Raw genomic sequence first — 13,395 nt, 5'->3', positions numbered from 1 at the left:
TGTTTCACGTTAAGTAGGAATAAATAAAATCTTAATTTAAATTGATGATTTCTGACATTATTTTACTGGTGGAAAAGTTATTTTAATGTCCGCCGAACCGATGTCGAACAGACAAAATAGTTCGTTCAATTGAAGCAGTAAACTTTGTATTGTAGGTTAGATTCAATTCATAGAACGAAATTAAAAATTCAAATCTTCAGGTAATGAGTCGGACCAAATCTACTAAAATACTACCTGTCGGTTACCCAAAAGGGTAAATACACTTACGGAGATAAGAAACCTACCTACCTGCATTCATTCTAGCCTGTTTTCATACAATAATTTTGTATATTTTATTGCAATATTAGCTTAATCTTAAAATAACTTTTCCACCAGTAAAATAATGCCAGGAATCATCAACTGAAATCCAGTAATCTAATCCAGTAATTTCTATCCTATTTAACGAGATTAATTATAAAAAAATTCTGAAATGCATTGATTTTTTGCAAAGTTTTCTCTAGAGGAGCGTCTAATTTCAATGATTCTGTGCGTTCTGTGTTGAACTGTCCGGTGCGTTCGGTTCTGTGTTGAAATGTCCGCCGAACCGATGTCGAACAGACAAGATGGTTCGTTCGTTTGAACCAGAACAGAATGTTCATGAATTTATTTCATTTTATTTATACTTCAAGTTACTTATTACGTGAATATGTATGGTTAAGTTTCACTAATATCCAAAAAATTCAATTCATAGAACGAAATTAAAAATTCAAATCCTCAGGTAATAACCAAATCCACAAAAATACAGACTTGTCGGTTATTTCAAAAAGGTTAATCCACTCACAGAGATAAGAAACGTACATAGCTGCATTCATTCCCGCTTGTTTTCATACAATGGTTCTGTAAATTTCAATGCAGGAAATAAATTGGTTCATCTACATTTGTCGCCATCTTTATTAAAATTAATCCACATTTATACGTGTTATTTACCTTATTAACATTATGATAAAAAATTAGTGTTCAAATTAAAAGAATTGGAGTAATTAAAACTGTTTAGTCCGTGTGTTGGGTCGGCGTTTCAACCAGCTTGTCCGCCCGAATCGGAACAGAGGATTGTAAACCAAGGGTGCAATAGGATTTGCAAATTTTCGGACCGCAAAATATGGTGCAATAACTCAAATTCCATCGTAAATCAAATTCTGTTCTCTCTAGAACGGACCGTGGAAATGAGGCTTTACAGTTTAAGCAATTGCAACACACAAAAAATAATAACACATTGCCAAACAATAGCGATTCAAAGTCATTGACTTGATTCAAATAAAGCTACAGTGGCTGTTTGAAAAGATCACAAAAGCAAATCGTGATGAACACTTGGTTGCGCTTTTAGATATATTGTCATTCAGAAAAAGCTTGGGAAATAAAGTGTTATCTCTTTTCTACTTACCCTGCAATTTTCTTTTTTAGATAAGGATTCCAAGTAGCATTGCCATTCCAAAGATCTCAAGAACAGAAGATGCCAACGCCTTTCGAGGCCATTCGCAATTCGCCGGACGTTGACAGTGTTGCAACTTGCATCGGGTCTCTTGCACAACTTTACCACTGAACTTACAATTTTACCGTGATTTTCAATATCCCGGTGCAGCACCTGAAACAAATAGCAAAAATGAACTCTCATTGACAACAAGGTCGCGACCGCCATAAATTTATACCAAAACAAAACGCTAAATATCAGCTTTTGCAGATTTATTATTAAAATCGTGACCGAAGAGGTAATCGTTTGTTGCGAATAACGTAGGACTTGGACTTATTACTTTCTTCCACTTATTAGTAAATTATAACATTGCAACCGATCATTGTGATTTAAATAATATATTAGAAACGTTGCTTAGTCGCAATGTCTATTTTAATACAAGTTTAACTACCATCTTTGGCTCAACTACCGTGAGTTTCTCTAGATTAATTAGGAAGCGATTCTCTCTTCAAGATTACAAAATTTTAAAACTAACTCAACCGGAAACAAACCCAAGGACATGCCAATAATTTAATATAGGTCGCCAGCAAATGTAAGGTTTCAAAAGCTTCCTGATAAATTAATAAGCTCACACCATCGACTTATAAACAACAATTATGGCAATTTATTCATTCATAAACGCTCGTTTGCATAAACATATTTCATCTAAAGCAATCAGATAAATCTGATCACGTAATAAAAGCTCATTTGTGCGAAATTAATTAAAACAGCTTTTAACACCAGTAGTGGAAGCAAATATGAATTTCGAAATTTCGAAATAGTGAGCTTATTTTCCGTAATTTAATCCGCTGTACCACGAATCGAATCTCGCATCAATAAAACATTCCATTTATAATTACCGGATTTTCCTTCCATGATCACCCCAAAAATACTCCTCGAGTACAATACATTCCCCCGTAAGATTCGACTATAATAAAACATTTAATGGTTGTAAGGTTAATGCCCCGGACTTATTGTGGAAAGTCTCGCTTGTAATTACTTTTCAATCAATTTTTGTGGTATTCTAAAACCCGGTAATTACTGCGATCGAATGTTCAAAACTTCAAAAAAACGAGTGAGAGGAAAATTATACATACATTGATTTTAACGTCAAAAAATGACGTTTTCTTTGACTACAACAGTGAGCATGCACGTTCTTTCAATCACGTGTCATCACGTTCGATATCGTTCTAGACAAGCTAAGGAGTTTGATAACGATCGCCCATAGTCAGGAAATGTTTATGAGACGTCGATGTCACATTTCGATGAATTTCATAATGTCGATACTGACTAAGCACGATATTCAAACATCTGTTATTTGTGAGCTTGAAATTATTGTTTGCCACATGTTACCGCAAAATTGGGGGCTTTTTCGCAAAAAAGACTAAAACTACACATGGGAATATTAAAGTAGTTGATATTGTACTTCCTGTGCAAGTGCAACTCGAACAAAGTTGAATAAACTTTCGAAAACAGATCTGGGAAATTAGTTTTACAAACACAATAAAAAAATTGTAACCATTACGGCGATCGATGTTAAAAACCTTTGAACTTGTAATACTAGTTCTACTACTGATTACCGCACAATTACCTTGACAGCAATTAGTGTGATACTTTTCCGGTGATGTCAACTTGAGACCAAGTGCACCGGAATACCTTAACCGTAAGAATTATGTGTTGTTTCTACTTTTAGCACAGCTTATTTTACAAGATCAACAAAAAGTCCCACGCTCTAAAAAACTAATTAACACCACTTTAAAATCCAACATTCAAATCATTTGTTTACACAACAATGTTTCCTTTATAACGGCGTAAATTTTGACTTATCTGAACACAGAAAAGTCATTATTTGTGTCGAACAAACAAGTCTACACAACGTCTGTAAAAATTCCGATTATCGGTTAGGTTACTCTCCCAAATCATCATTGAAATTCCATGGTTATTCGTTTCTAAGCATCGAAAAAGGCTATGAAACCATAACGAATAAAAATGATTGTAGTTGCAACACTGGATGACTAGAGAAAAAAATTACATCCTTTCATTTTCATCAACATATCATTGTGATTAAACAAGTTGCTACGATTTAATTGATTTTCTTGTTTATTAGCGAGAAGTAGTTCGCTGTCTAACTAGTTTTTTTGAAACTGTGCACAAGGGAAATCCATTGTCATTCGCAAATCGCTGAAAAACCAGTTGGTCTAGTTCGAGAAACACAGATAACACAGTGCAGATCTATCAAAATCGGAAGTTGTCCGTTAAGATAAACGTTAATTTATCACCAAATGTTTAGAGATTACAGATTAGATCTCACCGTGCCTCCAATTAGATTTAATATGAAACCATTGCGGCCAATTAACGGAAGAAATAGCAGACAACTCAGTGATGATAGATGTTGACATGTTATCTCGGCATCAGATAAACCAAAGCAGTATCCAAAAAATTTTTAACAGAGGGGTGTCATGGTAAACATCGGAAGTAACTGTTATACTAAAACACCCTTTTAAAACAAGGGTGTTTCAGTACTGTTTGGTTCACCGAGAAACCCACAAAACGTGCTAAAATCGATAATGTGTAAACCGATCCCAAAAAGCGCAGATGGTTCCAAACAAAAAAAATTACAACGTATTATTTTGTCTGCAGTTTTTGGAACCATTTTTATTTCGATCACTTGCTCGCAGTAAAAAACAATGAACTTGTGTTTAGTGACTGAGAACATCATTTCTTCAACGCTTAAATTGTGGTTGTGATTGTTTGTAACGAGTTGTTAGTGCCTCAAGGTGATAATTGAATTCACCAAGAACAGTGGAACGGCAAAAAAAGAGCTTGAATAAAATGTAAATCTCCCCTTTATGATATTGTGCAAAAGTTTGAGACCTAAATTACAATAGCCTGGAGCTTGCAAGTGAATAATGGCCGACACATATTGTTACACTACTTATAATTCAAAGATATAGAACTAAACTATTAATATTAACGCAGTTAATTTTTATTTAACACTTGTTCCAGCATTCAACTCGAAATAAAAGAAAACAAAAACAGATCTCGTGCCAGACCAAACCGAGTGGGTGCCATTTACAAATGTAGTCACTAATAAATCCTTTGTCTCAAGTCTTACCATAATTTTAAAACATCCTTATTTGTAGACGATTCTTAGAATTATCCTCAATAAGTGATGTTTAGTGTCTTACGTTATTGTTGGGTAAATATTCCATCTTTTGCATTGGGCGTTTTTAGGTGTGTTTCAGTTAAATTAAACTCCATTGTTGGAGATTGCTTTTAGGTTGTAATATTTTCAGTTCAGACACACCTACGAGATTTGCAATAAAATACATGAAAAAATTAATGTTTAATTACCAACGTCCACCGAGGAAAAAATTACTCCTTCCAGAGGCCAGAAAGTGATTACAGGATCTACATTACAATAATTATTAGTTTATTGCGATAACTGAAAGCACCGATGGGAGAGCTATAAATTTAAGAAAATCAATATGGATATACTTGATTGAGTTTATGGTAAGCGGTTGTACCACACACCGCGATTTTAGAACAAATACAATTCAATTCTCACATTTGGAGATGGACAGTTGAGATATCAACTAAAAAACTCTACATCATAAAAAGATTTTTTGTCGATCACACCCAGATAAACAGAAAGCTATTAACTTAAAAGCTCTTAGCGTATCTCTTTTCTGTATTGAAGTGGAATAATTCTTGATATGTAGTAATTAAAGTCTAGTTAAGTCAAAATTTATTAAATTGTAGAGAATTAAGAATGATTAATATTTACATTCCGCTTTACCATCCTCTTTGATGGAGAAATTATTCAAATAAATTCATTTTTAAAGTTACGGTATATTTTCAAAACATTCTTGTTTTTACTCCATAATGAGCGGCAGCGATGACACACGATATGCATTAAACATGCATTTATATTAAATATTCAATACTTCCCAGATGGCTACTCTCTCGTAATTCATTAATAAATGTTCATCAAATAAGAATGTTATCTTTAATAGCTTCATCTACGCCCAAATTGGTTTTAATTTGGACAAACGACTTCATTATAAAAATTAAAAAAGGGTGTCGTACAAGGAGAGTGGTTACATCAATAATTTATCAATGACATCTGTACAGTTTTCGCAATTTTGCTGACAACAAACCCAGTTAAATTAACGGCACTATTTTTCTCAGTTTTTATATCAACGTTCTAAACTGTTAAAACTAGTCAAATTAAATTAAACTCCGTTATTAATTTTCGTTGCTCTTTAAAAACTACACGCACGTTCAAAGGAACATTAATCACATTATACCGAAAAAAATTTAGAAGTAACTCAATTCAATGAAGCTTAGATTTCGTTTTTTTTCATTTAATTACAGTTCAATCGATAGCTTCAAATTTCTATTCACGACACTTGTTATATCTTACCTAGGATTAGTAATTAAATTTTCAAACGTGCTCATTCTGTTACAAAAAAAGTAGTACAAGACTACGCATTGGTATTGGTACCGCCTTCAAGTTAAAAATCAGATATAACGAATAACGGTTCAGTTTTAGATGACCTTTAAGACTGTCATAGAAGCATCTTAAATGTAAGAAAAACATGACAGGTTTAATGATTTAGTTTAGTTAGGAGTCTTATTGTAATTCGAAGAACCGAAACCTCAGGCGATTGCTTTAATTATACACGGAAATGTTGCTTTTTATTATAATCACAGAGTGGATTTTACATTTTTGGTTTCAGAAGTTTATTAAAAACAAGGTATTAAAAATAGTTCGGTCTAAATTTCGTTCCACTTTTGACCAACAATGGTTTACCACACTTGTGCTTTTTTGTATCTCCCAAAATTCCTTTCATTTGATTTGTTTTTTATTACTTCTATGTATGTCAATAGTGATCCGCTTATTTCTCAATGATTCGTGTTCGTCTTCCTAGAATAACATCGTTACTGTGTTTCAGATCTCATAGTAAATGAGTTTATAATTTGGGTAGTAAACTAACTAGTTCCTCGAGCAAATTAACGCTAGTGCGTAAATTATTGGGTTGAAAAATCCGTAAGCAATCACTTCATCTCGTGGCAATAAAACTCCCGCTAGTCAAGCAATACCTCAATTAATTAACAAATAAAAAATCACTGATAGAGTGAATGAAAAGTTGGTTTCTCGGGCGGATTTGGGTAATATCAATTATGAACACCTGTACAACCGACTTGCTCAAGGCCGCATAACAGAAAGAATAAATCATGAAAACAATACTCTAATAGAATGACCGAGAAGTATCAATTAATTTGAAATGACCGCGAACAATAGCGTCGAAAATCACTTCTATTGGTGTTTTCAAAGCAAATTGTGCAGTTTCTAATGTCAACATCGATTCGCATTTCAAGAGGAAAGTACCGAGTACCTTTATGGCAACAAAATAAAACAAGTTATAACACCTAAATCTGACAAATGTGGCATTTTATTTCACGGAACATTACGTATTCAGAAATAAGTATGTCAAGAAACTGATCTTCAATATTCGTGGAGATTTAATAAAACAATAAAAAATCAATTTGTGAAACCACGTTTGGACACCGAAAAATGCAAGAACGCGATTTATGAACACAGAAGAAAGCTATTGATGACAATGACCAATAAACCCAGAAAGTATTGAAACGCATTTTTTTAACTAACGAAGCGGCATGTAGTTTTTTTCATAAAATCAATCTGACGTTTCGAAACTCCGGAGATTGTAAATTACAAATTACGAAACACAGGTGTTAATGTTTTCATTGATTTATGATAGATTCAAATACCTGATGATCAAACACTGAATTGTTTTCTTCGTTCCACAATTAATTTTTGCAGCAGATCAAAATCCTTAAAGAGCGTGGAAAGTTCGTGACTTTTCAAATCATTAATTAAAAGCAAAATTGTTTTTGCATTTAAATTTCGAAATTCGAACACAAACAAGTAATTACTTCGTAAGAGCTCATTATTTTTGAAAATAGTAAACAGGGCAGTACGTTCCCAAGAATAAATCAGCCTTTTCTATTGTGATTTATCGCAAAAATTTGCATTTGTGATAGTTTACCTGTCACAACATTGAAAAGTACAAATTAAAGGAGTTTAAATAGTCAGATCGTCAGAGTTAATCTACTTCATTGTCCAAAAACCTTTTCAGCACAATCAGTTAATTACTTGAAGGCATTGTTTGTATGAAATCAGTCGTTTCTATTGTAAACTCGTAAAATTGCGTGCGTTTCACTACAAATCTCATCACAAAATAACATGATTAATTTGTGACAACTACTAATCATTACTTCAAGTTGAAAATGACCCGAAAAAATGAAATTGACGAGTCAAAGTTCATTATCTTTAACCCAAGTGAAATAAGCTGTCATTTTCATCACTGTTAATCAGTACCAATCTAATCATGAAACTCGGAAATTCCGCTCCTCTTTTCTTTCATTCGTTTCACCTTCATAGAATTTCGCACAACAGTTATGTTTTTATGGTGATTGGAGAAGAAGATTTCTTCCTGTCGCCATTGTCCAAATTTAATCAGGGATCATTTTGAAATTTGGCAAATCACCAGCTGTCATTACATCAATTCACGCGTTCATTAAGAACTATTATTTAATTTTAGGCCAACAAGTCTCAGCTTCTTTAAAATGGAATCAGAGCAGAACAAATTTAATCACACACATGAGACCTTAACCGAATTTCTCCAGATGCATCAGGAAAAAAAAACATTTTTTGTAATTATCTCGAAATGTTTTCATGGTTTAACAGTCATAAAGGCAGGGAATGTCAAGACAGTTTAGGTTAATTATAATTAATGTTGGTATTTTTACGTTTTTAGTTCGTTTTTCTTGAAAATTGCTGTACGCAAATGTTTATTTACCAGAATTGCTGGCTGTATGCTTGACATTCTACATTATTGCTTGTATTATGTTGATTTATGTGACAAGAGAAACGTTCTTTACAATTTTCCTGCAAGTCTTCTCATTTTCCCTTTTACAAATCTAGACTGCAACATTCTTGAAAACAATGCCCGTTAGACATGACTCAAACATTTGCAACCTGTCAAACGGTGAATACATTGGAAATCATTGACCTTGTCGTTTTTCGTGAAAAAGAACAATCCAAGTGAATCATACAGGATGTTTCAACAACGTTTACATCAAAACACAAAATTACGCGTATTGTTCCCGATCAGTACCATCACTAGAATAATATTGTTCCACAAATTCAGCAGATGAAACAGACGGGTTGAAATCCTTTTGTCTTTTTTGGTCGAACCAAGCTTGAAATAAAACCAAACTTTTGGCGAGTGGAACCGGTTTGTAAAGGTGTGCACATTGTGGTTCTTTGGAACTAGCTAGACCAATTCGTCCAAAACGACTCTTGTTAGCATCGATCTATTTAACCGATTACAGTCTTCTCGGTTGTAATAATAACAAAAAGATTGTACTCACAAGGTCATACGTACTTGCAAATTCATCTTTAGACACAGCACGGTTTAAAAACCGTTAGAAAGAATTTTTGCCTTCGACAATTTCAAGGTACTCTCCGTTAACTGGTTTCTTCTTGATTTGTGCAAAAACTAAAATTGGAAATGTTTGTGGTACCTAGAATAATTTTAACGATGTTACCCACACTGATTACCGAGTAAAGGAAATGCAAATGACGACAAGTAATGTATTAGAACCTTCAAGCAACTACCGCCGAGATATTTATCCTGGGGGGATAAGAAATAAATAGAAGAAAATGACGGATCGAAGGTAAAGGAACTAGGAAAGCTGTTTTTTTTTCGCCATTACAATTAAATTATGAAAAGTGTGCACGGTATTTTAAGAAATTTCACTCGTGGAAAATAGGAAAGTGACAAGAGAAAGAAATTTTATTGTTGGACATGCATAACCAACCGCACACCTAGAAGTTTTAAAAACGAGGTCTCCATTTACACTGGGAAATTTTCAAAGGTATATGTTCTCAACTGCAATAAAAAATTTAATATATCCAATTATGTATATACAAAAGAAATGCAAATTCGTGAACGTAACTTTTTTTTATTGTTAAGTCTCGAAGCATCTTTCCTCCACAATATTGTCGCAATATTACGTAGATTGCCACTGCAAAAATCGGTGTCAAAGAGGTGTACCTACATGTAATTGAACGTTGGATATTATATTTGCTTCCTGCACGTGTCTGCATTTTAATGAACATATTATTTTCATAGTTGATTCACTGATATTAAACCAAGTAAAACTATATGTCAATGAAGGCTCAATAATTAACCACAAAAGGTTTCGTCTTTCAGTGACCGAAAACTGTTATCTTCATTGATATTTCAACGTATGAAATCACGTCAGATTAATTAATACAAACAAAACTGAGTTTCTACAGACTGATTTTTTTAATTTTGTCACGTGTAAATTAGCGCTTTATTAAATTAAACTTTATATTATAGGAAGTAATAAAAATAGTTTCAAAAATTTTCTATCACGACTAGTGCTTTTATTAAATAGATAGATATACCGGACATGATCAATCAAAATATAAATCTGCATGTCCTTCAGGCTTCCGGAAAAAAACCAAAATCCATTTGACTTTCTTTACTTTTACTCTCTGACTCGTTTTGATCCGCGATTGTAAGCCGGAAATCCGAAATCGTAAAATAGAATTCCAAATCAACAGCAAGAAATGAGAATGCTAGTTCAAGCGCGTCAACACACCGACGATCATATATTTAGAACTAAAATAGAAAAAAGCATGCAACGAATCTCTTCAATATGACTTATTGCATAACTTCACATTTCTAACAAAAAAATTGGAAAAAGTAGGCAAGATTTGCTTGTTTAGAGAGTCGTCAAAGGTGGCAAAAATTCAAATTTTCTATAAGCAGATTGACAAATAGAAATGACCTCCATTTTCATTTAACCAAAAACATGAGATGAATTTTTAATAGCAATTCTTCCCTTAATGTTTTGACAACATTTTCGTCGTTAATTAACACGTGTCAAGGTGTTAATTGTATCTAAACTGAGAAAGTGTTTATTCAACGTGAAACGCGTTTTCTACTCAGATCATTTGAGCACCACAAATTAAAGCAATCAAAAATGAGTGAAGATCAATCAAAAATCGCTGTTCTCACGGCTAATTTTGCACTTTCGGTGTAAGGATAATATATAGTTTACTAATTACCAGCATGTGGTGCTTCTCTCAATAGTTAAAAATGGAGTTAATTACGTTGAAAGTGGATCTGTACAAGTTTCTTAGTTCCCCTACATTTATAATCGCAGTGATAATTAAGGAAATATCAAATCTTCCATCAAACTGACGAAGGAAACCATTTAACTAGTCTAAAGAAAACCCTCGCAACATAATTATCCAGTGCATAGGAAGTTGTTGTCTAATGCAATTGTACAAATATAAATAGCGATGACGTAAGAATGATTTGAGTGTTCGTGGTGTAGAAAAAACTACCTCACAGGCACGAATAATTTGGATATTAATTTGTACACAAGTCGATTTATTTTGATATTTCGAACGGTGCTGTGGGCGCTTATCTATTATAATTACAGGGTGTTTTCGTTTGGTAATTATTCTTTCGTGTTAGTCGCTTTATAATAACTTTTTTCGAACCCTGTAACGTATATTTATGTTCGGAGTCGTTTAAACAAAGCAATTACGATGATAATTACTTCGAATTCTATAACCCATTTATTTCTTTCATTCTGGGGTTACGCATAATGATGCACACGTGTTTCGTTCTAGAGGGTTAGTCCGGTTGCGTATGCTGTTGCACTCTTCTTCCTTGTTTGAATCGAATTCGTTATATTTCCAGGACTTATTTTAAGAGCAACCTAAATACTTTATATTTGCCATCTGACAACTAGAACTAGGCTAACTGAAATAGAATTGAGACTTCATTCTATCAAAATTCTCTTTAGTTTTATTGTGTACGTTTGAAAAAACCAAGCGCAGTTATGTGCCTTATTTGTCGTAATGACGGACTCAATTATCAGATGTTTAGTTAAAGTATTTAGTCTTGTAGGAAATCATGGCGGCTGAGCATAAACCAACGTAGTTAACGGTTTTAACCGGATACAATACAAGGTACTTTATTAAATTCTGATTATAGTTCTAACCCTCTATTAGGGTTATTACCATCATTCGGTTCTTGAAGACACTTCTTACTGTTATTATCGTCATTACATTAAAACGATCGAAGAAGAAACATTGATGTTGTAACATCTCGGTTTTATCGACAACTACAATATACATAACCGATTTACTTGGGCTGTTTATGCCGCCTACTTAGATGGACATCGTGGGCGATTTTAAGTAGAGAATTATTCTTCGCCTTAATAAATAAGAAAAATAGAGACGAGCCCGGCTGATGCCCTTTACATGGCCACATCTGTTTAATCTATTCAACAGATAACGCACGAAAAGACATCCATCATATTCCTAGATACCCACAAAGTGTGAATTCGAAAAAATTCTACGGAGAGAAAATCAAGTAATTGAGACACAATAACGCGGAGAAGCTATAACTTGCCAGTTTTGATGAATGTGACGAAAGGCTCACATCTACTCACCTGAAACAAAGAAATTATTATCAGTGTGACGCAAATAAAAACGCAAGTAGAAACTGTGTGGGTTAAAAGCAATTTCATGGTGTACACGACTGTCTTAAACAATCATTTTGAAAGTCTCCAGACTACTAGTAAAACTAATAAACATTTATATACCTTCAACATTTTAAAATGGCAGTTAAAAAAATCTCATCTCAATTCCGATTTACAACACATTGCGTGAAATTTAAAACATTTGTAGTTTCTTTTCAGAAATTAGCTGCGTGTGAATAACTAGGGTGTGACTTGTAACTTTTTAAAACTAACGTTAAACGCGAAAGAATGTTCAAAGCTTTTACTCTTGACGAGATGACAAAAACGCGATTTATTCTAAACAAAACGATCAAATTCATTCCGTTTTACAAGCTGAAGCTGTAGCTTTTCCCAACTTATCGAAAAGTGTCATTTTGAAACTTGAAGAGTTTAATTATGATATGACCCGCATCTTGAAAAGTCGTATCATACAGGACATCCGTTGACTCAGTGTTTTATCTTCCGACTTCTAAAATTAATATGACTCTTCGGACCCACAGATGCCAACAGAATGGTAATACACTAGAAAGGATAAAAATGCTAACCTCAAAATGTTCATCATGATGATGTCATGGTTTTAAAAAAACCCCACGGGTTAATTACCCACGAACTCAGCTTTGTGCGAAATGATGTAAAATTAGTATGATGCACGACAACACAATTGTTTTAACCTTGAAGAATAAATCATATTTTTAATAGTAAAATATCCTTATAGCAATCGATTTATATTTTTCCAATTCGTTCATATTCAACAACTTTCACGTTTTTTAATTAGCAAATAGCAACATTATACAAGGGCACTAATTAAGTCTCATTATAGAATGATTCAGTGCCGTTGCTCAAGAAATGCGAAATAAATTAATAAAACTCTGCGCCAGAAAAATGAGGACGTTGTTTTCTAAAGACCACACACTGAAAAACTTTAATTTTGGTCCATTTAATTAAATTTGACTCCACGCGGTTTTTAGTTCCGAGTGATTTATTACGAAGATGAAAAACACACAGGGAAGAAATAATTAATTCGTGCATTAATAATGAGAATGACGCTTTGGCGGAAAATGAATACTCGTCTTCGATCACTTCACTGTTTCTACCGTTGAATCGAAAGTTCAACGCGTCACCGCGATTTAATTACAAATTGAGATCAGTTTACACTGTAATGGTAGCAATCAGGATTTTTTCAAAAATAAGCGGACGCTGATGTCAAAACAACCAAATAGACGTAAAAATCGAAATCAATTCCATCATGA

The 13,395-nt window shown here is 33.4% G+C and overlaps 1 protein-coding gene across 2 annotated transcripts in view; it reads right to left on the bottom strand.

The window, feature by feature from the left end:
• The window catches only part of klar (klarsicht), a 53,564-nt gene that overhangs the window by 17,758 nt on the left and 22,411 nt on the right, over positions 1 to 13,395 (bottom strand). For both annotated transcript variants that reach the window (XM_088048295.1, XM_088048296.1), the window contains exon 7: positions 1,421 to 1,621. In XM_088048295.1, the coding sequence (XP_087904421.1) occupies positions 1,421 to 1,621 (201 nt within the window). The remainder of the gene's footprint in view (positions 1 to 1,420; positions 1,622 to 13,395) is intronic.

The sequence above is a fragment of the Gnatocerus cornutus genome, chromosome 10 (assembly GCF_029298725.1).
Source record: "Gnatocerus cornutus isolate USDA-ARS CGAHR chromosome 10, icGnaCorn1.1, whole genome shotgun sequence".
NCBI classification, from domain to species: domain Eukaryota; kingdom Metazoa; phylum Arthropoda; class Insecta; order Coleoptera; family Tenebrionidae; genus Gnatocerus; species Gnatocerus cornutus.
Note: the sequence above shows the minus strand (reverse complement) of the source record. Positions and strands in the feature narration are given on the sequence as shown.